Here is a 27,939-nt window from a genome sequence, read left to right as displayed (position 1 = left end):
ATCCATCCAACTCCGCCAAAGAGAGCGGATCCAGCCTGGTTATGTCAAAAAAGTGCCTAACTATGTCAATCTTGTATCTATAACTTGTGCTTATTCTTCCCACCAAGTTTCATCCCAATCTCTCCACTCTAAGCGTTTTCCAAGTCTTTTGGTTTCCCCCTCTAACTCCCCCAATGTCACCGGATCCAGTCGGGATCTAAATGAGGGCTCTGAGACACGAGGTACTTCTAAATATCAAATTTCATTAAGATTCGATCACCTGTTTGTAAGTTTAAAATACCTAATTTTTTCCATTTTTTTCCAAAATAATCCCCCCTTACAACTCCCCCAAAGAGGGTGGATCTGCTACGGTTATTTCAATCATGTATCTCGGACGTGTACTTATTCTTCCCACCATGTTTCATCCTGATCTCTCCACTCTAAGCGTTTTCCAAGATTTCTGGTTCCCTCCCAATATCACCAGATCTGGCTGAGACTTAAAATAAGACCTCTGAGCCACAAGGTCCTTCTAAATATCAAATTTCAATAAGATCTGATCACCCATTTTTAAGTTAAAAAATACCTCATGTGTCCTAATTTTTCGAATTACCCCTCCCCTCCCCAATTCCCCCAAAGAGAGCAGATCCGTCCTGGTTATGTCAATCATGTATCTAGGACTTGTGCTTATTTTTTCCACCAAGTTTCATCCTGATCTCTCCACTCTAAGCATTTTCCAAGTTTTAGGGTTTCCCCCTCCAACTCCCCCAAATGTCACCAGATCCTTTCAGGATTTAAAATAAAAGCATGAAACACGAGATTTTTCTAAATATCAAATTTCACTAAGATCCAATCACCCATTTGTAAGTTAAAAATACCTCATTTTTTCTAATTTTCCAAATTAACCATCCCCCCACTACTCTTCAGATGCTTGATTCAGGGGAACAACTATTTAATCTGGTTTGGTCCCTGATATCCCTGCCAAATTTCATTGTCCTAGCTTATCTAGAAGTGCCTGAACGAGCAAAACCACAACTGACAGACAGACATAAAAACGTGCATCTGTGATGTTTCATCTGGCAAAAAATTTAAATTTCCAATTTTTTACAAGAAGAAGCTTACAGTATGGTTCTTTTGTACTCTGGATCTGTGATTTTCATTAAAATTCTGTGACTTTCTCCCTTTTATCACAAATCAGGCAAATTTTCTCAGGCACATGGCTTTTGATGGCCAAGACTAAACTTAATATGACTTATATATTTGGAATCAGTATAATAAGCCAAATATTCTGATATATCCATAAGTATGAAAATACTATTTTTGATAGTTTTGGTTACTATTGAGCTAGGTCACTTCTTACTTACAGTCCCTGAACTGCTTTTTTTTTAGCATGAAATGTTTGATTGAATTATTCACACTAACAAAATTCACCCTGTCTGCTTTCATTGCAATTCGATGATATTCAGAATGTGAAATTTCATTATATTTTTCGTTAACTTTTTTAATTTTCGTTAAACTTTTTTTTTTTTTTTTTTTCGTTAACTTTCGTTAACTGGCCTTTAGAAGCGAGATGAGAAACAAGAATGGGGTAACCAAAGTCCAAGTCACATTATAATTATATTGGGATTCAAGACTCCAGAGAAACTGACCAAGGTAAATTACCAAATGGATATGATAAACAAGATTTGTTTTTGGTTTCAAGCAAATTCAGTTTCTAGCCCTAATCATCAAGATTAAAAACACTGTAGCTCAAAAACCTGCCCTGCGAGTTTTTAGTGACTCATCCTGTGATCCAGGAAGGTGAAAATTTTATAGCCCAATTGGCGGGAAATGGCCCAATTCGGCAGCAAAGCTCAAAAACTGAAGACCCCAGTCTAATAGAGGAATTGTTGCGAAATCAAAGAGTGGGGTTGCAGGTTAAAGAAAAAGAAATTTTAAATAGATGGCAGGTTATAACTAGAAATAAAGAAATATGAAACTACAGCTTCAAAACAAAATACTAAGGTTAAAATTAATTATAACCTAAAAATAAATCCATAAAAAATTATTTAACTCACAGATCACAAGAAGTTACTTTCAATATTATATTTCAAAGACAAGGTTAGGGCAAGTCCGTGTAAGTCACAAGTTTAGTTAGATGGCATAGCACATATGAGTGATAAGTCGTTTCATCATTGTGATTAGAATCCGTCAATAGCGCGAAATCCTGAGACTGGAATAGTGGAAATTCTTTATTGGTAAGTGATCCTCTATTGCTTGCAGTAGCCTATTAGATTCGCCTACCACTATGAGACTCTTTATTATTTTATATTAGTAACTGGATGGACAATTGTAGTGTTGTAGGTAGGAACCATGGGTTACTTACAAGTCATGATAGCCAAGGCTGTTTTGATTTCTTTTTGGGATATTCTTCTTCCAAATAAATGGCTATATTCTACTGTAAAAATTAAGTACATTTAAGAATAAGAAATAACAGGTTATATAGAGAAGAAATTAGGTCTTTAGGCTAGGTTGTCATAGCCTATAACCAAAGTTAGATAGGGTTAGGCCTATAGGTTAACAAAAGACAGAAGTGACATAGGATCAGAGAAAAAAGAAATTTGCACTTTTGGTAAAATTCTACTTTAGCTACTCTTGGCTATCTTGGAAAGGGGTTAGGTTATGAAAATGAAAATTTCAGGGGTGGGTCTATAGACTTAAAATGTCCTGAGAAGGTAGGCTATTTTGAAGGATCTAGCCTATCTCTACTGTTTCCCTCTCTGGAGGGCTCTGACCTTTGATGGCACTTTAAAATCTTTGTGTTATAGAAGTGAAACCTTACAAAACAATCTTCTGCTTAAATGAAGTAGCCTAGGCTACAACAAAACTGTTTTCAACTTCACAACTTTGCTCAATCCCAATTTATTAGGTTACAAAGATCAACAAATAGGGTAAGACAACCATTACCAGGACACTTTGATCACTGCCTATTCTGGGACAGAATCTTTGGTTGGATTGCAACATGTCCAATACTGAGACAAAAGACAACAGGTTTTTTGGAAGCAACCCAAAAAAATGTATAGATTGGATGTCCAAGATTAAAGTCTTTTGTCCCATTATTGGACATGTTGTAATCCAATCAAAGGTTCTGTCCCAGAATAGGCAGTGATCAAAGTGTCCCAGTACTGGTTCACTTACCCAAACTGAGGCCATTGATTTTTGAGTTAAAAAAGGGAATAGTTGTGGAAAAAGTTAAAGTCAAGTCAGTCAATTGTAGAAAAAGCCAAGACAGATTCCAAGCTTACATTTCCTAAATTTTGTAAAAAAAAAAAACAAACAAAAAGCATTCATATGTCTTCAAATTCTAGCCTATTCAAATAACAAGAATTGCATTTTCAAAACTACAACAAGAAACAAAGAAACTGATAACTGAAAATGGTAAAATTCTAGTTAATTGACTACTTGCTATCTCAGAAAGTGTTTAGGCTAGGAAAGTGAAACTTTCAGGGATGAATCTACAGACTAAAGTATATCTTGGGAAGGTATTTTGAAGCAACTACCTCCACTCCTTCTCTTTCTAGAGAGCCCTGACCTTTGATGACCTATAAAAATATATGTTATAAAAGTGAAACCTTGCAAAATAGATCTTCTGCTTAATTGAAGTACAAAAAAATTGTTTTGAGCTTCATAACTTTGCTCAATTCCATTTTATAAGGTTTTATAGATATACAAATACATTTCCTAAATTTTGAAAAAAAAACAACATTAATAGGGCTCAAAATTCTACACAAATAGCAGGAATTGCATTTTCAGAACTAAAGGCAGAGAAAAAGCAGCTAGTAACTAAAAATTAAGGTAAAATGTTGTTTTGTCAAAATTTCAATAGGTATAGCCTATCATGTAGGCAAATTTCAGGGCCCTCTAGAGAGAGAAAGAGTGGAGGTTGGTACTTTAAAATACCTTCCAGGATATGCTTTAGCCTATAGCCCCATCCCTGAAAGTTTCACTTTCCTAACATAACCCCTTTCCAAGATAGTCAAAAGTAGCTGAAGTAAACAAACACAAAGTTGGAACAATAGGGAAAATCTCTTCAAGACAGTGCAAATCAAATCAGTGGATATTTTGGCCCTATGTTCAAGGGCTGTCTTAAGCACAATACAAGAAAGAACAATATATATATATATATATATATATGTATATATATATATATATATATATATATATATATATATATATATATATATATATGTATATATACATTGACACACACATTGGAACCTCAAATGCAAACGCATAAGACCGTTTTTGCTGTTAAAATCATCCAAATTTTATTTTAAAATCATCAAAATTGATGGCAAGTTTTAACTTTTTTCTAAAGAGATGAAAAAAAAGGAAAAAAAGTATTTTCACAAGAAACAATACTTCCACAAAGAGAGAACACTTATGGAACAAGATAATAATCATCCCTGTTTTGTAAAATATTGCCTGAATTTTTAGTGTTTAGCATTTTAGTATGTTTTGTTTTGGTATCTAATCAGTAAAGATTTAAATAGATCCATGTTGTATGTTATATATATATATATATATTATATACATATATGTATATTGATATACTACTACTACTAATAATAACTCACTGCAGCACCAAGCCGCCTGAGGCCAACACAACTACGCACCCTCCTGCTCCAACCTAATCTATTTAAAGCCTCCTTCTTTACACCCTCCCAGGAAGTTCCCATTTCCTTTAAATCTTTATTTATGACATCCTCCCAACCCAGACAAGGACGACCTGCTTTCCATGTAGCCCCAGACAATTGGCCAAAAAGGACAATCTTTGGTAATCTGTCATCCTTCATCCGTAGAATGTGGCCTAGCCATCTCAACCTTCCTTTCATTATAGCCCCAGAAAGCGGGATTGAACCACACTTTTCATACAACCTACTGTTTGAAATACGGTCAGTCAGCCGGGTACCCACAACAATCTGTAGGCAATTTCTCTGGAAAACATCTAGTAAATTTTCATCTGCTTTTTGGAGTGCCCATGCTTCACAGCCATATTTGACCACTGTCATCACTGTAGCTTCCAATATTCTAATCTTGGTTTGTAGACTTATCTTTCTATTCTTCCAAACCTTTTTTAACTGTGAAAAAACACCCTGAGCTTTAGCTATTCTACTTTTAACATCTTCACTGCTCCCACAATCTTTACTAATAATACTACCAAGGTAACTGAAGCTCCCAACCTGATCAATCTTTTTGTTACCTAATGTCACCTGTTCATCTTTACTTATTCTTAGCCTTAGTGACTTAGTCTTCTTAACATTAATTTTCAAGCCTATTTTAGCACCTTGAACTCGTAAAACCTCTAAAAATTCATTCATTTTGCTCACACTTTCATCTAATAAGCTTAAATCATCAGCATAATCTAAGTCCAGGAGCGTTCTTCCTCCCCATTTGATTCCATGGTCTCCAATTGCCTTTCCTGTGCTCCTTAAGATGAAGTCCATCAAAATGATCCATATAAAGGGGGATAGAACACAACCCTGCTTAACTCCTGATTTAATATAAAACCAGTTGCTAACCTCATTTCCTACCTTAACCGCAGCAGTATTATTCTTGTACATAGTGCAAATCACTTTAATGTATTTTTCTGGTATACCATATAACAATAAGACCTTTGTTAACGCTCTTCTATCAACAGATTCGAAAGCTTGCTCATAATCAATAAAACTAAGGACCAAAGGTGTTTGACAATAAAGGGACTTCTCAATTATTAACCTAAGAGTGAAAACATGGTCGACACATCCTCTACCTTTTCTAAAACTGCATTGTTCTTCCCTTAAAACTTTGTCTACAGCATGTCTCAGTCTAAAAAGTATCATATTACTCAGTAATTTGCTACCTACAGAGACCAGACTAATGCCTCAATAATTACAACACCTAGAGGTTATAAAACACTTTCAAATTATGGCTAATTTTGGTTTGAAGTTTATCGCTTCTACATTGACTTAAGTAAAGCATTTGACAAAGTTTCAGTTAGTTTGTTGCTTGAAGAATGAAAAGAATGATCTAGGCAGTAGAAATTTACTATATATAAATAATAAGTGTAAGTAAATACAATAATATAAAAATGTAATGACTATTATTAATTAATATTATATTAATATTAATTAATTAATACTTATTATAATTAATAATAATTATATTATATTATATTAAATTATTATATTTTTATATTAATATTATATTAATTTTAAATTATAATTAAGTTTATTATTAATTAATATATTATTATATTTAATATAAATTATATTATAACATATATATAATAACATATAATAATAATTATATTAAAATTAAGTTTATAATTAATTAAATTATAATAAAATAAATATAAATTATAATTAAATATATTTTTAAATTATATTAAATAATAATTATAATTATAATTAATTAATATTAATTAATTAATAAACATGATTTACTATAAAATAAGTAAATATAAATAATATAATAGAAATTACTGATTAAGGGTTACAGATTACTGAACAGGCTGCTCCAAGCATGTTGTAGTTGGTAGTGCACTTTCAAGTGAGAATCTGATTTTGAGTGGTGTGCCACAAGGCAGATGTTTGGGCCCAGTGTTATTTTTTTTGTTTGTCAATGATTTGCCTGAGGTAATTTGTCACTCCACTTTCAAACTGTTTGCAGACAATGTAAAACTGTATAAAGGTGTTGCTCTCTGGTAGGCATAACCCTTTTCAAGAGGATCTGAATGCCCTAAATAACTGGTGTAAATTGAACTCCATGTTTGTAAACTATCAAAAATGTTTCATACTTGATTACTTTTTGAAAGGCTTGACTTGTTAAGAGTGCTCTTGTTGAAACGGAGTTATATGGAAAACAATTTCTGTAATATAGTTAGTTGTATTACTGAAGAATATTTCCTGTTTTGTGTTTTGCAGTGTTGCTGTTGAGCTGTCATTTCTTTGATTTGTGCTATGACAAGCCTATGGCTTTCTCCTGTGTTGACTTAAATAAAAATTGAATAAAGTAAAGAATATGGAGAGGAGAAGACCAAATGTTGCTTGTCACTTTTGCAGGATCAACATTTCTTATAATTGTGTTGTACAGCTTTCCTTTGGTAGGAAGGTATATTGGCTGCAATTTATCATCTTGCTTTGCAATGCATGGTTCAATATCCTGTCTTTTATGTATCCTTCAAAAAGTTTACTGCCTAGTGATGTCAGGCTCACAGGTTGGTTGTTTTCTGCTTTTGATTGTTCACCTTTCTTGTCAATGGGAACTAAAATTGCATCAAACCATCTTAATGGTATTGCACCTTTGTCTAAACATTTTTGAGGGATTTCTAGCAAAGGTTCAACAATATGTTCTACACTCTCTTTGAGCAATAGCGCCACTATTCCATCTGGATCTTTGGATTTGTCTGATTGAAGTTTCTGGAGTTGTAGTTTGATTTCTTCCTTTGTGATAAAGACTTTCAAGTCAGTGGTTTTACGGGATGGTTTGGGGTCTGCTTGCTGTTGCTTAAGAAAAGCTAAAGAAATCATTGAAAGTATTGGCCCTTTCAGATTGAAAACTTGCTGATGAGATGAGAGGAATCCTTCCATCTCCTGGAGGGATAAATGTCTACTAAAGCATTATAAAAAATGTCTGCTAAGTCTAGTAATGTCTGCTAAAACATTAAAAAAACATTTCTACTAATTGTCTCAAATAGAGGATTAAATAGCAGACCAATAGTTCAGGATGTAATTAAATCAGCATTGCCCTGCTTATACTTCCTTGGAGAACTATTTAATAAACAGTTTTTGGCAATTATCTCACGTTTGTATAAATGTCAGGTACAGAAAAATGAGAATATGGTCTAAGTCTCTTAAAATAGTGCTATAAAAGGTATTCGAAGCGCTGTTGTCTCTGGGTTATTTCTGTGAAAGATGCTACTCATTTTCTTTGGTATTTATATCAGTTCATTGAGTGTTTAGACATAGAATTCGTTAAACAAAACTTTTAATTAAATAAATCTATTAAGTTTTAGTAAACTAATGACAATATTCTTTTGGAACAAACTTGGTGTAACTCCTATTTTTTTAAGTTTCACTTCAAATTTTTGGGTTTTGCATCCTTTCTCCATTCATATTAATATCTGCTGTCTTTTAAACTTGATAGTTTAAGTACAGTAATTTCTCCTTTTTATCTTAAATATGCTTGATACATTTTGTTTTAAGGTGTGTTTTTTTTAAATATTTATTATGAAAACAAGAAGACCTGGGAAAGTTATGAATATTTTACAGATTGATTGGATAAAAAACCCTGGTGGTGCCATGTGTGATTTATACCAATTTTTTTTTGTTAAAAATAGAAAAAAAAATTAATACAGATCGCAATTCAGAAAACAAATAAGTAAAAGGTCACATACATGTAAAACCAAAACTATTACTGTATATTTCATCATATAACGTGTCTTACTTTCAAATTGGAGGTACAATCCTTCTTCTGTTTTGAAATAGAAAAGTCAATAGAACTGGTATTCCGCTGCTGCCATTTTCAAGGCCTTTTTACAAAAAAATCTCGATATTTTTTTTTTTTTTTTTTTTTTTAAAGAAATGTTTAACAGGGCAAGTATGTTTTAAACTAGTATGGAAGGACAAGTCATAAAATCTGAGTGAACAAGATTGGGGACTTTTGAGCTTAGGTAAGATTCATTTAAAATTGGGTGAAATATTTGGTTGTTGTTTGTTTAACAATGTTTGCTTGTTGTTTAATGTCAAATTTCTAAGTTTTAAACTTTAGATCAGTGGTGATTCTTACATCTTTATAGTGGAATATTTTGAACCAAAAGTTCATAGGAATAGGAATGATTTATTACTTTGAAGCTAAAACTTGCTAGAAAAAGGTAAAAGCTATGACAGAATAAAAAAAAACAATTAAATGGTGCTTTTGATGGGATTTAAACCGTATCATTAGTTTTCTATTATATAACTTGATCAGATGCAAAATCATAATCAAAACCGTCAGGTAAGAAACAATTTTTGCATGGTTTTACATAATGCAAGATAAGATTTGTGACTTGGAGTCTTGCCATACAGGGATTTCTTTCTACTTTTATGTCTACAGTGAAATTTTAATCATAAAGAGGAAAAAGCTTGCATTGTCTTTTTTAACAAGGAAAATATCAATTGAGGCAGTAATTTAGATTTTTTTTTGCTATTTATGTGCAGGGAAGATCTTTGTATTAATTGAAGCTCAAACGCTCTGTTCATTGCAATACTGTGAAATTCAAATTATCCTATTTAAGCCTGAAAAAAACTAGCGCCAATTTAAAAAAAAGAACGCTACCATCACAAGATTCAATTAGTTTTAATGTTGTCCCATTCACAGAGAAATTTTTTTGTGTGTGTGTGTAATGAAGGCCTTGTATTAATTGAACCCCCAGATCCTAGTAAAAATAATATTTTAAATGTTAAAACAAGCTGAATATCCCGTGGATTGTTGATATGCGTGATTAAGTGTTATTTTACTTTTAAGTAAATTTTGAAAATTTAGCCTTGTTCCAATATCTTTGATAAATGCAAGCTAGTTACTAAGGTCTTTGCTATTCATTAAGAAATGATGAATGGAAATTGTTTGAGTAGCCTTATATTTTATGGGAATTCAATATTTAATATGTATATTTCCCATATAGAAGTAATTTCTTTCTCTTGCTTCTGTTTGGAAGGGAATTCGTTGTCCTACAACGAATTTAGTTCTATCGACGTACAAACGCCGGTAAAAGACGTGAGAAGGACCTGTTGAGAAGAAACATGTTAAGAAAATAATTCATACTTCATAATATAAAGAATCCGTTTCTTCTCCTAATATATCGCACTTGAAATATATAGTTTGGGCTGTATATTTCCACGTTAGGGGAGTTGGGGGCAAAGCATAGCAGACTACATTTGAAATTGTTAACTACAATTATTCTGCATATACTGAATTATAAATTGTTTTCTTGTACATTTCGTTCTCTAGACCTATATTCCAACGCCATCTAAATTCCGACTTGAATAGATGGTAAATTTCTTAATAGTTTCACTTTCATGGTTTAATCTTTACCGCCATTTTAGTTGGATTCCTTTGTCTTGAAGTATATTGCCAAAGGTACTAATTTGTTTTTGTTATTGTTAACCAAAAGATGCGGTGATTCTAGTTATTTCTTTTTGTAGATTTTAAGACAAAGAATAGGAATTACTATGCTACTTTCAAGAGACTATAGAATGAACCTTGCTTAAATTAGGATAAAGAGACCTAGTTTCCAAGACACCTTTCTAAGTCTAAAAATGGGTTACATTGGAACTCATTCCTTCTGTTGAGGAAATACAGATGTAGTATCAAAGTGTTTTGTCATTTTTAAGTAAACCTGACAACACAAAGATTAGGATAGTTGGCTATGGTTCAATGATTTCCCAAATAGCCTATATTATTTTTCATCTCTGACTGCATCCCTAACAGTACTAAGTATAGTCCTACATAATATGTTTCTGTAATACTTTCATCTGTTTGCACTTTATATTTCATCGTTAATGCATTGCTGTATTCTTGTTGAGGCAAAGCATAGAAGTAGACTAGAAGCCTATCTGATTACATTATACTCTAAGTTGGAAGTCATGTCACTGGACCATTAACACAGTTATAACCCTGTTCTTTTATATTTTGTGTCAAATGTTCTAACTGAGACTTCAACAACAGAGTTGAACAGATCCAGCATTGGACATTATTTTGCTCTGAAGTGTCAATTAAGGTAATAGTAAAATTCTAGCTAATTGACTTCTTGCTATTTTAAAAAATGGTTTAGGTTATAAAAATGAAACTTTCAGGGATGGGTCTACAGGCTAAAGTTTGTCCTAGGAAGGTATTTTAAAGTACCCACCTCCACTTCTTCTCCCTCTAGAGGGCCCTGAAATTTGCCTACATGATAGGTCTATACCTATTGAAATTTTGACAAAACAATATTTTACCTTCATTTTCAGTTACTAGTTGCCTTTTCTCTGCTTTTAGTTCTGAAAATGCAATTTCTGTTATTTGAGTAGAATTTTGGTTAAAATTGGTGCAAACAGTATTACTGGCTTTCATATAAAGTGAATATACAACTTGATGCCTTTTTTAATGCTGTTTACAAATATAATAATTGCTTCTACTGCAAATTCAGATTGAAGCACTTTTTGACCTCTTAAAAATGACCTAAATATGGGGTCAATACAAATCTGTAATAGTTTAGAAACAAATTTGGGCTATATATTTGCACATCAGGGGGGGGGATAAAGCATAGTATACATTAAATATGTAAACTAAACCATTGCTTTATTTTTTTTTATGTGTTTGTGCTGTTGCACTGGTGATTTCTCTTCTCATTAAAATTCAATGTGCACAATCACATAAAAAAACAGCAATGGTTAGTTTATGTATTTAATGTATGCTATGCTTTACCCCCACCCCACTGATATGCAAATATATAGCCCAAATTTGTTTACTAATCATACACAGTAAACCTTGGGTAGCTATTGTAAACAGAATAATTGTATTTATGTAGGCTAGAGTTTAGAGACAACTTCAGTAAAGTTCTAGTTAATTGACTTTTTGCTATCTTAGAAAGGGTTTAGGTTAGGAAAATGAAACTTTCAGGGATGGGTCTACAGACTAAAGTATTTCCCTGGAGGATATTTTAAATTACCCACATCCACTCCTTCTCCCTCTAGAGGGTCCTGAAATTTGCCTACATGACAGGTCTATACCTATTGAAATTTTGACAAGACAGTATTTTACCTTAATTTTCAGTTACTAGGTGCTTTTTCTCTGCCTTTAGTTCTGAAAATGTAATTCCTCTTATTTGAGAAGAATTTGAGCCATGTCAATGTTTTTTTTTCTTCAAAATTTAGGAAATGTATTTGCATATCTTTAAAACCTTATAAAATAGAATTGAGCAATACTTTCCCAGGACATACTTTAGTTTTTAGACTCATCCCTGAAAGTTTCATTTTCCTAACATAAACCCTTTCTGAGATAGCAAGAAGTCAATTAACTAGAATTTTACCAAGGTAATTACTGGTATTGTTGGTTCCCTCTCTGGAAGGATTTAATTGAAAAATCTGAAAAATACTTCAAAACATTCCATAATGGGCCTTCTTGCTAGTATAATTTTGTAGGGCATACTTATCAAGTTCACTTTTATGTAATTGTCACTAAAAATCACTTATTTTTTTGTCTTAAAATTTGGTCAATATTGGTATTACCAGAACAATTTTTTTCACTATGTCATCCTGTCATCACTTTTTTTCACTTTGTCATCCAATATATTTGAATGCATATTAGCTCAGTTCCTATGGTCTTTGTCAGTCTATTTTATGATGAATTCAGTTTATCATATATTGCATATGCTCATGGCATTCTTCTATTCAGCCATTGCTGTAGGAGCCTAATTGACAATTTTTTCTTAAATGTCTTGATTCTGTTGGCCTGTCAATTAAGCCTGTCCCTTTCAAATGTGAGCTTATTTGTTTTAATATGCAATGCTATGTAGCCACCTTATATCTTTGCTTTTCTAATATTTTTCTTATATCTTCTATATATAATTCTTATATCTTTGCTAAAATTATATCTTAATATTGTATTGATATTATACATATATATCTATATATAATATATCTATAATTATATCTTAGATATAATTCTTATATCTTTGCTTTTCTTTTCCTTTGCTTTTATATCTTTGCTTATATCTAATGCTTTTCTTCCTTGCTCTAATTCATGTTCTTCTTGTTCTTCTTTACCTAGAGTGTTTGTATTGCTGTTTAGAAACATGTATATCATTGAATGTCCTCTTTTCTTTCTCATTTTCTGATACAGTATCTGATGGAGGTTTCTATTTGTCAAGTAAGTTTGGCAACAATTTTTTTTGCTTCATAACATGGTGTACCAATTTCTTACAAAGTGTGGTACTTATATGATATACCCCCTACCTAATATTCTTCATCTAATTATAACCTTGGATTTTCTGTTATTATGCTAATATATTATATATTCATCATATTTTGATCTGAAAATTATGAAAAATTCCAGGCTCTAATTAGATTAAGAGTATTAGGCAGGTGGCACATCCTACAAGTTCTCAAAGTGCCAATAGTGTTTAAAAATCCAGGTCTCTGTTTTCTCGTTCATGATCTTGGATTGAAAGAATCAAAGCTTAATCAGTTTGAACTTGTCTTCCCTGACCCCAGAATTATGCTCAACCATTATGATTTCAGTCAGAAAGGGTATAAACCCTGTTGTTTCATTTTCTACTTCCTTTTTGCTGTATCATGTCCTATATCCAGTACCTGCATTACATTCTAGCCTCTCTATAAGGGGATGTAAGTCATTCTTCAAATGTAAGCATTTGTGTTGCCCCAGTCCCTTCAATAATCAAAGCGTTTAGATCAAAGTTAGATAGGGGAAGAAACATGTCCTTGAATTCCCCATTTGACACTTCCCATTGTTTTTGGCATTGATCTGTTTTTGTTTGTGTGTTTTTTTTATGACTCCAAAATGTGAATTTGGGGCTTATGACATGTTTTTTTTTTTTTTTTGTTTTTTTTTTTAATAATAATAATAATAAGTATCTTATCATATAAAAATTGCCTTTTGCTAAATTTTGTTGATTTTTAAGTAAATAAAAACGATTTTTCCAACAAAATCAACAAATTCTTTATGTAGTCTACAGCTATACCCAGGTGCTAGAAGGAAGGTAGATGGTTGGGGTACAGTTATAGTAGTAGTAGCTATTATACTTGGAAAGAGCTGGAATGGTACATTTTTTGAATCCATCCCTCCAAAGAGGATTAATCTTTGATGAACATCAATAAACTTTAAGTTTTAGAAGCAGAACTATCAAAAATTTCAATAATATCTTAGTGCTTTTTAAAGTTTTTTCTTCCAACCCTGGTAAAAAAAAAGAACTTCCAAAGATTGTAATCTAATCAGTGAAAACTTCAGACCAACTACAAAGACTCAAACTAAAATTCAGAAGAAGAAGAAAAATATTTTGTCCAAGTTGAGACCTGTCTTTTATACAATCTTTGAAGCCTTATGAATATGGAAGTAGCAGAAATTTGAAAACTGAAAAAAGAAATTGATTGAACTTTTATTTCAAACCAAATCCTTTATTCATCTACCTTCTTCTTCATGCAGCATGTGTAATACTGTGGCTATTACATAGGCTGAAAACATTATACTTTTAATTTTGCTAATTCACTGGAATTAAAAATTGTATTTGGTTCAGGTCAACAGAGTACAATCAGAATTGGAAACAGATTGTCACAATCTTTTCCCTTATATACTAGGAAAGGTTAAGATTGAATAGCAGTTTGGTTGATTAACCTTTACAGATCTCGTTTTTCTTTCCTTCTTCTTTTTTTTTGCTAATTCTAGTTCCAAGATTATTTTTCAGAAATTTTCCTGTTTTTACCTTAAATAAAAAATATCCTCCCTATGTTGTATGTTATTAACTGTTTTGTTCTTCCTCAAGAACAAGCAGTATATGTTGAGTTATTTTAAGCTAAAAGGGAATTATGAGACAAATAAGAAAGTCTTTGATTTCCTTGATGATGGCACAGTGGACAGAATTCCCTGTTTTTGGGTTTTCTACAATTCTGTATGTATGATTATGTAATTTCTAGTATGTATGTATGATGGTGTAATTTCAGTGTATTCTTAGTTTGGCATTATATATATATATATATATCCATTTGTGTGCATACCTATATTGAAAATTAATTATAAAATAAACCTTGGGAGTTGGTCTTATAATCCAAAGGCACATAATTTTAAGGCAATTTATATTTTCTATTTTTTGAGGAGGGTATGTGTCTCCCTGTGTGTGCATATATGTATGTATATAGAATAGTTTTTGGTTGAATAAGTCAAAGTCTGCACAGTGGTCACAACTTGAATTCTAAAAATATTATTTATTTTAGAAAGTAAGTAAATAAATATGGCACGTACAAAGCAAACAGCGCGTAAATCTACTGGTGGCAAAGCCCCTAGGAAACAATTGGCTACCAAGGCAGCTAGAAAATCTGCACCCTCTACTGGTGGGGTGAAGAAACCTCATCGTTACAGGTTAGTTTGAGCCAGAATAGCTCTGTCATGTTAAGAGTAATGCCTTATAATGTGTCAAGAGTGCATCAATTATAAGTCCTTTTTACTTAAGTTAATAGGTTACTTAAGTCCTATTTATGTATATTTACTCAAGTCCTAATATGCATTCCACTCATAGTTTGGGTCTCTTTCTTGGGCATGGAAAAAATATTATTTCGGGTTAGTAAGATTAATGAAAGATCTCACTTATCAAGTTGGTACATGAAGAAATAGAAACAGAATCGGATTTTGGCCAATTTTGTCTTTCCTACAAAGTTTAATAAATTGTGGATATTTTACCTTTGGTAAAACTGACAAAATTTTGTAATAATTTTTTTTTTTTTACCTCAAACAAAAGGTATCCAGTGTATTCACATCATGCCAATTGCAACTTTTAGAGTAACTTCTTTCAGAAATAAAATCTAATTTTTTGTTGCAAAACTTTTTCATAGACCTACCCTCCCAGGAGTCCTCCAGGTCTACAGAGATCCTCCTCCACTTATAACATTTTCAGCTGTATACTATTTAAGGCTGTTTAAGTGAGTTAAGTAGATGTCAGCTCAACATAATGTGACTTTAGTTATGGTAATGTTCATTATTGTAATTGTTATGTGGATTTTTAATTGTGAAATGTTGTATTTAATCTATTATAACTTAACCACTTAGCATAGAAATGTCTAACTGATTTCAAAATCCTGTTTTTGCTCTGGAAATAATATTCCTCCAGACTTGCTACTGTTCTTTTAAAATGAGGACTGTTTTAATATATAATTATTGCTTACAGATCTGAAATGAAAATTTTTGTTGAACTGAGGCTGTTGAAACTAATTTTCATTTCATCAGAGTACTATTTTAAAGAACGGAGTGTTGACATAGCATAATTGTACAGCTGGTAAACTGAGGTATGCTCAGTCAAGGGTTAAATTCTTGGAGGATGGTTTGAATCATTTTCACCCTGGCGTGTCCACTGATTAGTTTAGTTTTTATCTTCACATCAAAAAATCGTAGAGAAATATTACCTATTCCTGAAAACTTTCTTCTTTAGAGGTTATTAATCATTTTGTTTTATTGTGGTATTTTCACAGCTTCAACATAAAAGATTATGGGTAATTTAAAAGATTGGAAAATGGTGCTCATGTATTTAAAAAGTTCTAAAGCTGCCAGTGGCAGAATTGGACAGAATTCCAAAAGCTGCCAACAAATTTCACTAGCCCATGAAAACTGCTAAGTAGCATTGCTACTATGCTACCCCACTTTTTCAAAGGACATCAGGGAATGAACCTGGAGTAGTTCTCTCCTCAGCACCTGAATAAATGCCTGGGCTTGGGTTATAGACAAAAAAGTTACCCACTTTCTTTGTTTGAGACACCTCCTAAAGCTACTAAAAACTCTAGCTTTCAGAAAGCTGTGGCAGAAACTTCTCCCTGTTGTATTCTGCATAGTTTACTTCTCATTGAATTTAAAACTAGTTTACTTGGAAATCCACACAATTACTTTGGGGAAAGGGGTATGATAGGCACTTAAGATTCTTCAAGGACATCGAGTTCAGTTATTGAGACTACTCTCATGAAGTATTTAAATAAGTTGCTGAATGAAATCTTGTATTGGAGCCCATATATCTTTAGCTGGGGGGTTTTATATATTGTTTATATATATTATACCTTTGTATTAGTACTCTCGCAATGCCAGCTTAATTTGGTGTGGGGAAACATTCTAAAAGTCCATTTATTCTTTGGACAAGACCCTAAAAAAAAAGTGTACATGTTCCACCAGAAATGGATCTGAATTCTCAAGCATATGCACTAAGGGCCTGAGTCTTGGGTATCTTTTATTGCTTGATTTTGTAAGATTATAAATAAAATAATAATTAGTTGTTTATCTTCTTTTTTTGTTAATTATGTGGTTTCTTTAGTTAGTTGAGCCACTACGGACAGGGCATTTGACCTAGTAGTGGTGATGTTAAGCAGTCTATCTATTTGTCCATCTAAATACCAACTATTTAACGTGGGGAAGCATTCTCTAAAATCCATTTATTCTTAGGACAATACACTTCAAAAAATCATATCGCCTTTGCTGAGAGTTTTATCGCTTTTTCTTATACAATTTGAGAGCGTTAAAAAACGCTCTCGCGTTTTGTACCCGTTTTACATGTTTTGTGTAGATTTCAATAATTAATGTTTATTTTAGGCCTGGAACTGTTGCTTTGAGAGAAATCAGACGTTACCAAAAATCTACTGAGCTGTTGATTCGCAAGCTCCCATTCCAGCGTTTGGTTCGTGAGATTGCACAAGATTTTAAGACTGACTTACGTTTCCAGTCTGCAGCCATTGGAGCCCTACAGGTTAGTTTCTCTTATGCTTTTATTTGTGTAAAGACCTTCCTCCTCCTCCCTCTATTCTGTTTTTGGGAGAGTGATCCTCCCCAACCCTTTTCAAAAATGCAAGTGGGAGTCCATGACAGGGTGTTTGAAATTGTAAGTAGCATTAAAAACTTGTTTCCCCCATATCTCCAAGGAATGTAAAAGAGCTTTCGAGTTTTGTCCGTCTTAGAAAATGGTTTTTGGTAATCTGGTACATTTTTTGTCATGTCAAATCCATAAAAAAATAGGCCAAGGTACTGTCACTTCTAAATTTCCCAGATGTTAAGAAATTTATTTGGCTCGTTACTCAAGTCCAAATTTTAAATCCTTTTGCCTTTTATACGAGGCTTTATTCTTCTGTGGTCATAAATTTGCTTTGATTTTAAAACCTGCTTGCCACTTCCAAAGTTGGCAAAAAAATATAGTTATCAGTTGTTCACTAAGAACTTATTATTGACAATAGCATATTTCTCTGCATGACATTTGCATTTGTTGCTGAACATGTTTATCATGGCTGTTTTTATTGCACATTTGTTTTTCTTGAGGCTTTCCTGGCATAAAAAGGGTTGAAAAAGTCCTTCCAAGTATTCTAAACCATTGCAGCAGCAGTGGCATCTTCCTGCTTAAGAGGCAAGTGGGTCTCAGTCAGTTTTGGGTCACACTCATAGATCACCTTTGGGTGGCGGTCGTATGCTTTAGATCAGCGGTCGTCAACCTGTGGTCCATGGACCAATTGTGGTCCATAAAAATGGTTAGGTGGTCCACAAAGAAAAGGGATCATTATTAAACAATGATTAATAAATAATATAATGATAAAGTTTGATAAAGCTTAATATAATAAAGCTTTGTTGTGAATGCAAAAGGCCAAAAAAAAATATTGCTGTTGTACATTCTTGAATCAGCTTACATCTATGACTGGATGCATTTCCTTTTCTATTTCTGCGAATAAATTTATGCGGAAAAGGTTTCAGTCTTTCAATTTTCAATCCAATATCCTGTGTTAGTGTAGTTCCTATGAGACCTATACGTTCCTGATTTTCTGTGGCCCGGCATAAGCTTCTTGAGCCCTTGAAAGTAAACTAATAGTCATGTGAGTAAGTGTTCTCAAGCTTCAAACATGTGAAGTGCACAGCTATCAGTCTAATAAATTATCTAATTAATGGACTTGTGTAAGAAAAGGCAAGGACCCATAATGAGTGAGAAAAGGCAAGTGAATATTTTGCACTTCTTTGGAAGAAGTAAAGATAAATTGAAAAAAAAATAGAAATAATAATCAGCTGATCAGTGAATTAGACTTACCAGAGCATCCAGTCCTCGTCAGAGAACATTCAAAAAGGAGGCAGGAGGCGAAATTAGGTATTCCATATACCCTTGCAAAAATTTTAGAACTGGAACTGGATGCTGAATGAATGTTTGAAAATTGTTCTTTTCATTTTCATTATTGCGACTGGATTTTCAGTCTCAAAATAAAAAAAAAAAAAATTTTTTGCCTAAAGACAAGCGAGTATATTATGGTTTCAGCAGTGCCTGCTGAAACCTAGTTTGTTAAGTATATTCTGGTTTGTCTCATGGCTAGTGTATCAGGTTAAAACTTCCAAAAAAAATTTTCAGGTAGGTGGATGGGTAAGGGGACCTAGAAAAGGAAAAGTAGACAAAGATACAGTATCTCATCAATAAGTTTTCCAAAGTTTGCTTTTTTTCTTATTGGCAATCATTCCCTGATGGTTGTGCAATTCAAATATGTCTGCACTATGGTATAGCAATGAAAACAGGTGAGTTTTGTTTTATCCCTTGTAGACGCTACACCCAATCTCATAGTGTAGCAGCAGAAATTACGACTGCGCCATTGAACTTGCCGTGCTAAGGTTAGGGAAGGTCCGTCTCAAATCTAGATCAATTCTGTGAGATACTATGTTTTGACTAAGGACAGTTGCACTGACGATGTGTCCTTACCCACTAGAACTACCAATTCCAAAGCAAGATTAAATTGTATTTAACTTATAACGTATTGAAACATGTATTTCATGAACAAATTTTGTCCAACCAATTTCATTTGGATATCTCCCTTGTTTTCCCTCAGCATAATTCTGTTTACGAGTAAGATCAGGTTACATGTTCAGTAACAACTAATATAAAATAACATGTATAATATAATAAAAGTTTGTAAAATATAGGCTTCCCAGATAAAATGCTGCCTAATAATTTTTTTACCACCTTATTAATTTTTCCTGGAGTACACTACTTTAATGCAAATGTGTTCAAAACCTTTGTACTTTCCTCATTTTTATTTTTTTCCCTTTTTTTCCTTTTTTTTGTACTTTTGCTTGTTTGCTACCTCAGATTTTCTGAAAGTAAGCAAATGCATTTCTTTAATACAAAAATGCAAAAGCGAAAATATAAGTTAAAAAGAAAAAAAACTGCAATTGTACATTCATCGGTCAACATACATCTATGACTGGATGCATTTTCTTTTGCCTTTCTATTTTTGAGAACAAATTGCTGCGAAAAGTTTCATTCTATTTCAATTTTCAATCCTATCCCATGTAATAGTTCAGTTTCTATGAGACCGCGTTCCTGATACTTCGTGGATCGGCATAAGCTTCTTGAACCCTTGAAAGTAAACTAATACTTATATGAGCGAGTGTTCTCAAAGTTGAAACATGTGAAGTGCATAGCTATCAATTTGAAAATTATTTAATTAATTGGATTTCCTGCAACTATCCTGAGTAAGTAAAGGCAAGGATCCATTATGAGTGAGGAAAGGCAAGTGAATATTTTGCACTTCTTTGGGAAAAATAAAGATAGAGTGAAAAAAAATAGAAATAATAATCAGTGAATTAGACTTACCAGAGCATCCACAGACCTCGTCAGACAACATTACAAAGAACATTCAAAAGGGAGGCGAAAACGCAAAATATTAAGAAAATATGATTCAGACTACCTGGAATTTTGATTTATTCAGGAACCTGGTGGCTGAACCCAAGGCTTATTTGTGTTATTTATCATGAAACCATGAAATTATGCCATGAAACCGTCAATACTTGAAATTAACTTGCAACCAAAATTTGATTGACAAACCACTTGAATATTTTCAAAGAGCGCATGAAGGTATGGATAAGCAAATAGGGGTCTTGTAATTATGGTTGCTGAAGATAAGTCCCTATTAATGGCTTCCTACTTGATAGATCTCCGAATTGCACAGAACAAAAAGCCATATACGTTAGAAGACTTAATCAGAACTTGTATATTACAAGTCTGTGAAAATGTTTTTGGAAAGCAGGCTATCTAAAAACTGAAATTGGTTCCTATATCTGCTAACACTTTCAGGAGCTGAATTGAATAAATTGCTGAAGACATTGAAAATTAAGTTTTGACAATGGAAAAAATGCACCATTTTATTCAATTCGACTTGATGAATCTAGATGTGAGTAACGATGCACTTGTCCTTTATGTTGTAAGGGTTGGGTTTCAAGGAGAATTACAAGAAGAATTTTTATGGCACTTGGTATTGACCAAGTGTCATAGAGCAATCGCAAATTCAGTCTGTCTGTCGGTCCTGATTTTGCTACTCAAGGCACTTCCAGGTAATCTAGGACGATGAAATTTGGCAGGCATATCAGGGACCGGGCCAGATTAATTTAGAAACAGTCATTTTTTCCGATTTGACCATCTTGGGTCAATCATTTATTCTATTGCTTAAGAATAAAAAAAATATTTTTTGTTGTCAATCCTTACCTACCTTGGCTGTGATTTTGACCTTTGTCTTTGGAAAGTCAAAATAACTAATTTATTGGTGCATATTCAATAATATTCGTTTTGTTATTTTATTATTATTATTTTATTATTTTTATGTTGTTATACGATAATTCGCTTATATGATTTTTACAGCACCATTTCTTAAGACAGGATCCTTTTTTAATGTTTAATCGCTTCTTATCTATATACATCAGGGAGGGGTTGTCATATATTTCAAACCACAGTAACAGTTAAATTAATTAGATCTATTGGTTTATCCTCGATATTATTCTTTTTTCATTCATAATTTATGATATTTACCATCCAATTGCTTAAGGGTTAATGTATTGTTGTTTCTTACCCACTTCGGCCAATTAAAAAAATAATAATAATAATAATCTGAACAAGTAAAACCAGACTCGTAGCAAATAAAACTTGATGTGATTTTATTAGCCCTGTATTGTATTCAGGGTTACCTAAGGATTTATAGCTATTTCTAGTGGTCTTTTATATCGCTTAAACAGAAAAATCACTAAATCAGCAAATAAATCGCTAGACTATTGAAGAAAACCAACCAAGAAAATATCTAAAATCTAGTCATTTTTCCTCTCCTTGGTCGGCAACCCTGATTGTAGGGAATAATTTCTTACAAAACTCCTATTTTGTGGAGGCCCTTTAATGATTTACAGACATTAGGTTTTTTTATGATTGCTTAGTAGAGCTGTTTCTCTATTTGTTTTCTTTGTTAGGTAAGCCTTTAACCTAGTCCAGTTCGTTTCAATAAACGGATACAATGTTTCCATTAACAATGACAATATAACTTAGTTTTATTTTTATTAAAACAATTTTCGGTTGGGGGGGGGGGCATCGTTTGTGACCCCTTGGTGATTTCTTGTGTGGTGGTGCTGCGGTGAGTTTTTAGTATTAGTAGTAGTATCAACGTCTTGCTTTATATGCTTTTAGACCATGCATTTGGATTTGAATTTTTTTTTGCAGTTATTAAACTATAATGGGTTGTTGCTATTTATATCGTGTGACAGAATCTTTCTAATGATCAATTTTTGTTGGCACTAAAACGAAAGAATAATTCTAAATTAGATAAGATATGGTTTGTTGACTAAACACAAAACGTTAACATTTATTAAATTCCATGGTGAACATATAGCTTGTAGAGCAAGTCCTGGGTAGAATTAATAACACTTCTATCGGAAAATAGTAATAAAGGTAATATATGTATAAATAGAAGAATAAATAGAAAAAATGTTGGGTTGAAAGTACAGAACCTCCAATCCATAGAGAAAAAAAGCGTATTAAATCCTTAAATACAAAAATTTTAGTTCTTGTCTCATTTTTTATCTGTCAGATTTTTTAATCTTCTTAGATTTCTATCTACTATATACGCCGCAGATACGTAAAATGAAATCCTTCATTCAGATTGTCCTTACGAAATATATTTATATCTTTAGGAAGCCAGTGAAGCCTATTTGGTTGGTTTGTTTGAAGATACCAATTTGTGCGCAATTCACGCCAAGCGTGTCACGATTATGCCTAAAGACATCCAACTCGCCCGTCGCATTCGAGGAGAGCGTGCTTAATTATGTCAGACGACAACATGTATTCTTTGTAGTGTGTAGACTTATGCTATCCTTTTTCTCCGTGTCGATTCTTTTGATGGTTGATTCTTCTGGACTGCCAGACCTGAAATTGTATGTCCATAATCCGATGATCTGGAATGGTTTCCAGTTGTAACACTTATCATTTACATTACGCTCTTTTTATTACTTTATGAAATAAAATGTTGTGGATAGTGTCCAATCTTTACCATTTTTTGGAATTTAGCTAACAAATTTTGGTGAATATAACCCATCGTTCAGCGTAGCTTATTGTGTCTATTTTTTGTCACTCGCAGACCCTTGGAAAGCGTTTCTTTGAAAGTGGTTTTCAAAATTATCTCTTTCGATTATTTTTGGCTTTTGGCCAAAAGGTTTAGATAATATTTAGTTCTGATGAGCCATGTACAGATGCATTTTTCTTGTCGCTGTCTTAGATTTTAAAGTGTGCCATTAAAATCGGAATACTTGAATAGTTGTGGGGTGGAGTAACGAGGAGGTGAACGCCTGTATGAGATAGGAAATGTAACCGAAGGATAATGTGTAGACTGTTGACTGAAGAAAATAAAGTTGGTGACAATTTTGTCGATGTCGATTGCTAAGCCTGTATTCTTAGCTCAACATGTTCTGTCGATTAGTGGAATCTACCTTTTAGTATCTTTCGGTCTTCTGAGTTGCTAAAGAGTTGGTTTTGTGCTAGATATTCTAGACGTTTTTCCGGTAACTAGATACCGCTAAGCAAATCAGAACAGGTCTACCTAAAGACCTAACTGCTATTTCTTTAAAGATCAAGTAGAATTCATTGTATTCTAAACGTGAACCTTCCCTAGCGCAGGGGTCTAGGAGTATGGGTAAATTTTAAGAGTAGGAACTCTTAAAAATCTTCGAGCGTTAGGTGATTTTTGAAATTTTTACAACATAAAAATAGGAGTATTTAATTTTATTAGTGTAATTAGTAAAACAAGGGTAGTAATAAGTATCTATATCAATTCCTGACAGAAATGATTACAGAATTTGATGTAATGCTAATTGTAGCCAGACAGTAGATGGCGCTGACATTTTTCATTGGCGCTAGCGCCATTTCGAACTCTTGTAAGTTACCCATACTCTTTGGCAGGGGTGCCAATTGGAGGAAAATATTTTTCCCTGTCTAATAACGGTCTAAAGACCGTTACTAGTGTATTCTGCAAAGGGGCTTAAGGAACAAGTCTGAGTATTGTAACTTGTCATTTTTACTAAATTTTTGCTTACATATAAGGCCTCAGCAAAAAGGGAATTTTCAGGTCCTTAATCCCCCTCTTGTTTTTATATTATTCTATATCTTGTTCAATGCATCCTTTGTCAATTAAGAAACGGTAATAATAATTTAAGACGCTAGTTTAGTCATTTGCACTGAAATGTATGTCTGAGGGGTGAGGTAGTAAGTAGTTATTATTATTTTATTTCCCAAAAGACACACATAGTGCTAACATGGAGTAATGACAAAAAAAGGAAAAAGAAAAGATATATTCACTTAAATCTCACAAGAAAACAGCACTCAGTAAGCCATTTTCACGATCTAGCGTATTCATAAAGCGAGACCGGCGATCTTCAATGACTACAAATGGTTGCGCTATACCAAAATTAAACACAAGTCGTCGATTGCTCTTCCATAGAGGAACTTCGCATAACGGAAATACAGTCGGCGAATAGCTGTTTTTTTCAGTTTAACTAATATGTTCCCAAAAGGGTGTTAATTCTAGTAGATGGGGCATAGCAGACGCGTTGTATATCCTTCCTAGAATTGTCCGCTTATACCTGGATTTACATGAAACAAGAAGTCCATACGTCCTTCGCAGTCTTTCACTTAAAAACTCAAGTAGTAGGGTCCTATATGCTTTAAATTAGAGTCAATTGGCAAACCAAGGTAAGTAATACTAGACAAAGGCTTTGAAAGATGCGATTCAAGGCGAATATTTTCAGCAGATGAACGACCAGTCGACTATCCTACTACAACAACTTAACTCTTTTCTTGGTTAAATCTAAGACCAATCTGTCTATACTCATAACTTAAATGTCAAAATTCTCTTCTATACCAGCACACGTCCTACTTAAATTCAACACGTCATCTGCATAGTAAGCAAGCAACAGATCAAGGCCTCTAAAAATGAAACTAGTTACAACCTTTTTCTAGGCCTCCACTATACTATTATTATAAAGAGGAGGGGATGAAACATCACCCTGTCGAATACCTTTCCAAACTCTTATACGGACCCGAGACAGCACATAGCCATTAGAAACCGGCACTTTTACACCAACGTACAGCTTACTATATACATATACATGCATATATCCTATATACATGCGTGGCCTCGGAAAGTTAAATTTGCATAACAGGCGCATCTTGGTACCATGTATTTTTGCCTACTGGGTGCTCATTAAACCTTATTTCTAACGTAATGGTGCTCATCTCAGTAGAACTGTGCGAGGCTTAGACAGCCTTAATTTCTGAATGCCAAAAAGGTAGACAAGCCCATACAATTACCCGATAAAAAGAAGGTATCATTTTACCACACCTTGAATAGTACAAAACGCGAAGCGTTAATCTACAGAAATGTCGTACACCCCCTGAACTACGTGTTCTGTGTGATCCTAGGTGTTTATGAGTTCTCTCATTAAGTCACGGGACCAAGTTTCGGTTGTCAGGCGAACCATTAGTAAATGGTCTATGGGTGCTCAGAAACTGTTCCCATTTTAGTCTTTCTCATATCGGTCAATGGCTATTGGGCAGATACAATTAATCTATTCTTACCCTCTTGTCATCATGTATTTCGGGCAAAATAGCCAACATGTTAGTCACATTGCAAATAAAAGCGTTCATTTAGCATCGCTGGAAATATTCCATTATTTTTTGGAATTTCTCTTCTATTTTCCACTTTTAAGTATTCGAAACACCAGTAGGGGAACGATGCACAAGTGTTGCCAGGGAAGAGTATCAATCTCACAGTACTTAAATCTAAGTTACGAAATTTATAGCTCTGGGAGGTGAAAGTGTAGATCTCTAAAATTAGTGCCTATGCTTTAAATGCATAGTATCAAAATAAACTAGATTTAAATCTTATTAACAAGTTTAAAAACTTGAAAATTTTAAATTCAAAATCGGAAATCTTTAAATCTAATGAGTATTCATTTTCCCCTATGTTGCTTTTTCAAACTAGAAAATCCATAGTAAGAGAAAATATGGGAAATGGTTACATACTTTTACTAACTTTTGCTGATAGTCCACAATTATAGTTTGGCTTATAGATTCAATTACTTCAAAAACTTCATTCGGAAGAGAAGATTTAATAACTATTAACGAACCGCAACCATAAGATCACTAAACTTTTAAAATAAAATTATAATAGACTCTTTAAAGGTAGACTTAACTTTAGAAGTTTTTGTCGGGAGCTCAAAATAGAGAGTCTCCAGTGCTATCTTGCTGGAAAAAAATCAAAACCAAAAGTTCTTTTATTTTACCAATTTTGTCATGTTTCGTTGTCTCAAATTTGGGACTGACTCACTCGAAGAATAAGAGCTTACCAGAAGATTCGATTCATAATTAGTCAATCAGTTCGTGGATTTTTTTTTAGGTAAAATGGTGAATGGTGGAATTGAGGTTTAAGTCGTATCACCTATGTTCAAGTTACTCGATTTAATGGTTGACGTTGCTAAATCCGTCTTTTACGTCCCAGGGTGGCTCGTTTGCTTTTGCGAAATCTCGAACACAATCGTTGCAGATGAATTCTTTAAATCGAGTGCCTTTTGCGGTTTGTAGAAGTGTGTTTGAATATCGTATCCCCTAATTAATGGAAGAGAAAGCATGTTTTTTTTCTGCCCATATACTAAACCAATCCGCTTTGTTTAAACCAGTGGTTCCCAACCGGTGGTGCGCGTACCCCAGGGGGTACGCGAAACCCTCGCAGGGGGTACGTGAAGGTCCCAAAATTAATTTAGTCTACATCTTTAAAACTTGTTTCTGACTCAGTTCCAACATTTCCCTCAAAATCAGATAACATAACCCATTGTACGTAATTTCAGACTCATTTTCAAAACTTTCGCTTTCAGTAACCCGCTAATTTTTCTCCATAGCCGTAAGGTCTCGATGCTAATTTTTCTCCATAGCCGTAAGGTCTCGATTTAAACTCAGCGAGTTCAGTATCTTGTCATCTGTTGAAACACGAAGTTCGTGAATTGTGGTTGCAAACAAAGATGGATCGATTCCTGATCAGGAATAACAAGAAGCCGAATGATGGTACCCAAAACTCTGAACCTGCACCTAAGAAGAAGAAATATGACGAATCATCGGTCAAAGTGCGTCGATATTTGTCAGAATACCTAGGGCTCGGATTTAGTGCGACAAAGTCTGATCCAGTGAATGCACAGTGCGTTCTTTGTGGTCAAGTCTTGGCCAACAGTTCCATGAAACCTGCGCATATGAACCGGCATCTCAGTACTGTGCACCCTTCTCATGTCGGTAAGCCCATAGAGTTTTTCAAGCGTAAACAAGAAGCATTCGCTAGTAACTGTTTGGATATTGTTTCTTCAAAGGCTCTCCGGGCTTCGTATGCTGTTTCATATTTAGTTGCGAAACAGAAAAGCCGCACACCATCGCCGAATGTCTGATATTACCAGCACTAGTGAAAGTCAGTGAAATAATGTTTGACACGAAAACTGCTACTGCCCTTCAGTCTATACCTGTGTCGAACAATACCATTTCAAGAAGGATAGAAGACATTGCAAGCGATATTGTCATGCAGGTTATTGAGCAAATAAAGTTGACGAAGATGTTTGCGTTACAGCTTGACGAAAGCACGGATGTGTCTGGTGAAGCCCAGGTGATCGTCTTTGTTCGATATCAAGATTGTTCTGATATAAGAGAAAATATTCTGTTTTGTCAAAACCTACAGTCAAGAACAACAGGAGAAGAACTATTCAAGGTGATTGACAAATTCTTCGCAGAAGGGGGCATCTTGTGGGACTGGTGTCTATCAGTTTGCAGTGATGGAGCTGCCGCCCTAACAGGGAAGAATAATGGGCTCATGGCCTGGATAAGGAAGAAAAATCCAAAGGTGAAGTGGTTGCACTGCATCA

General features: G+C 33.6%; 2 protein-coding genes across 3 annotated transcripts in view; one reads left to right on the top strand and one right to left on the bottom strand.

Annotated features, from left to right (window-relative positions):
* Nucleotides 1-2,154, bottom strand: part of LOC136039522 (uncharacterized) — an 80,887-nt gene extending 78,733 nt beyond the window's left edge. The window contains exon 1 of the mRNA XM_065723325.1: nucleotides 2,034-2,154. The gene's annotated coding sequence lies outside the window, so the exon portion shown is untranslated. The remainder of the gene's footprint in view (nucleotides 1-2,033) is intronic.
* LOC136039523 (histone H3.3A) lies at nucleotides 1,989-23,027 on the top strand. 2 transcript variants are annotated; one of them, XM_065723326.1, is made up of 4 exons: nucleotides 1,989-2,213; nucleotides 14,961-15,105; nucleotides 17,311-17,464; nucleotides 22,684-23,027. In XM_065723326.1, the coding sequence occupies exons 2-4, from the start codon at nucleotides 14,978-14,980 to the stop codon at nucleotides 22,810-22,812; spliced, it is 411 nt and encodes a 136-aa protein (XP_065579398.1). In that variant the 5' UTR covers nucleotides 1,989-2,213; nucleotides 14,961-14,977; the 3' UTR covers nucleotides 22,813-23,027. The 2 variants fall into 2 exon arrangements, with proteins under 2 accessions (XP_065579398.1, XP_065579399.1); XM_065723327.1 differs by lacking the exon at nucleotides 1,989-2,213 and adding an exon at nucleotides 10,043-10,113.
* Nucleotides 23,028-27,939: the final 4,912 nt, after the last annotated feature.

This window comes from Artemia franciscana, chromosome 19 (assembly GCF_032884065.1).
Source record: "Artemia franciscana chromosome 19, ASM3288406v1, whole genome shotgun sequence".
Classification (NCBI taxonomy): Eukaryota; Metazoa; Arthropoda; class Branchiopoda; order Anostraca; family Artemiidae; genus Artemia; species Artemia franciscana.
Note: the sequence above shows the minus strand (reverse complement) of the source record. Positions and strands in the feature narration are given on the sequence as shown.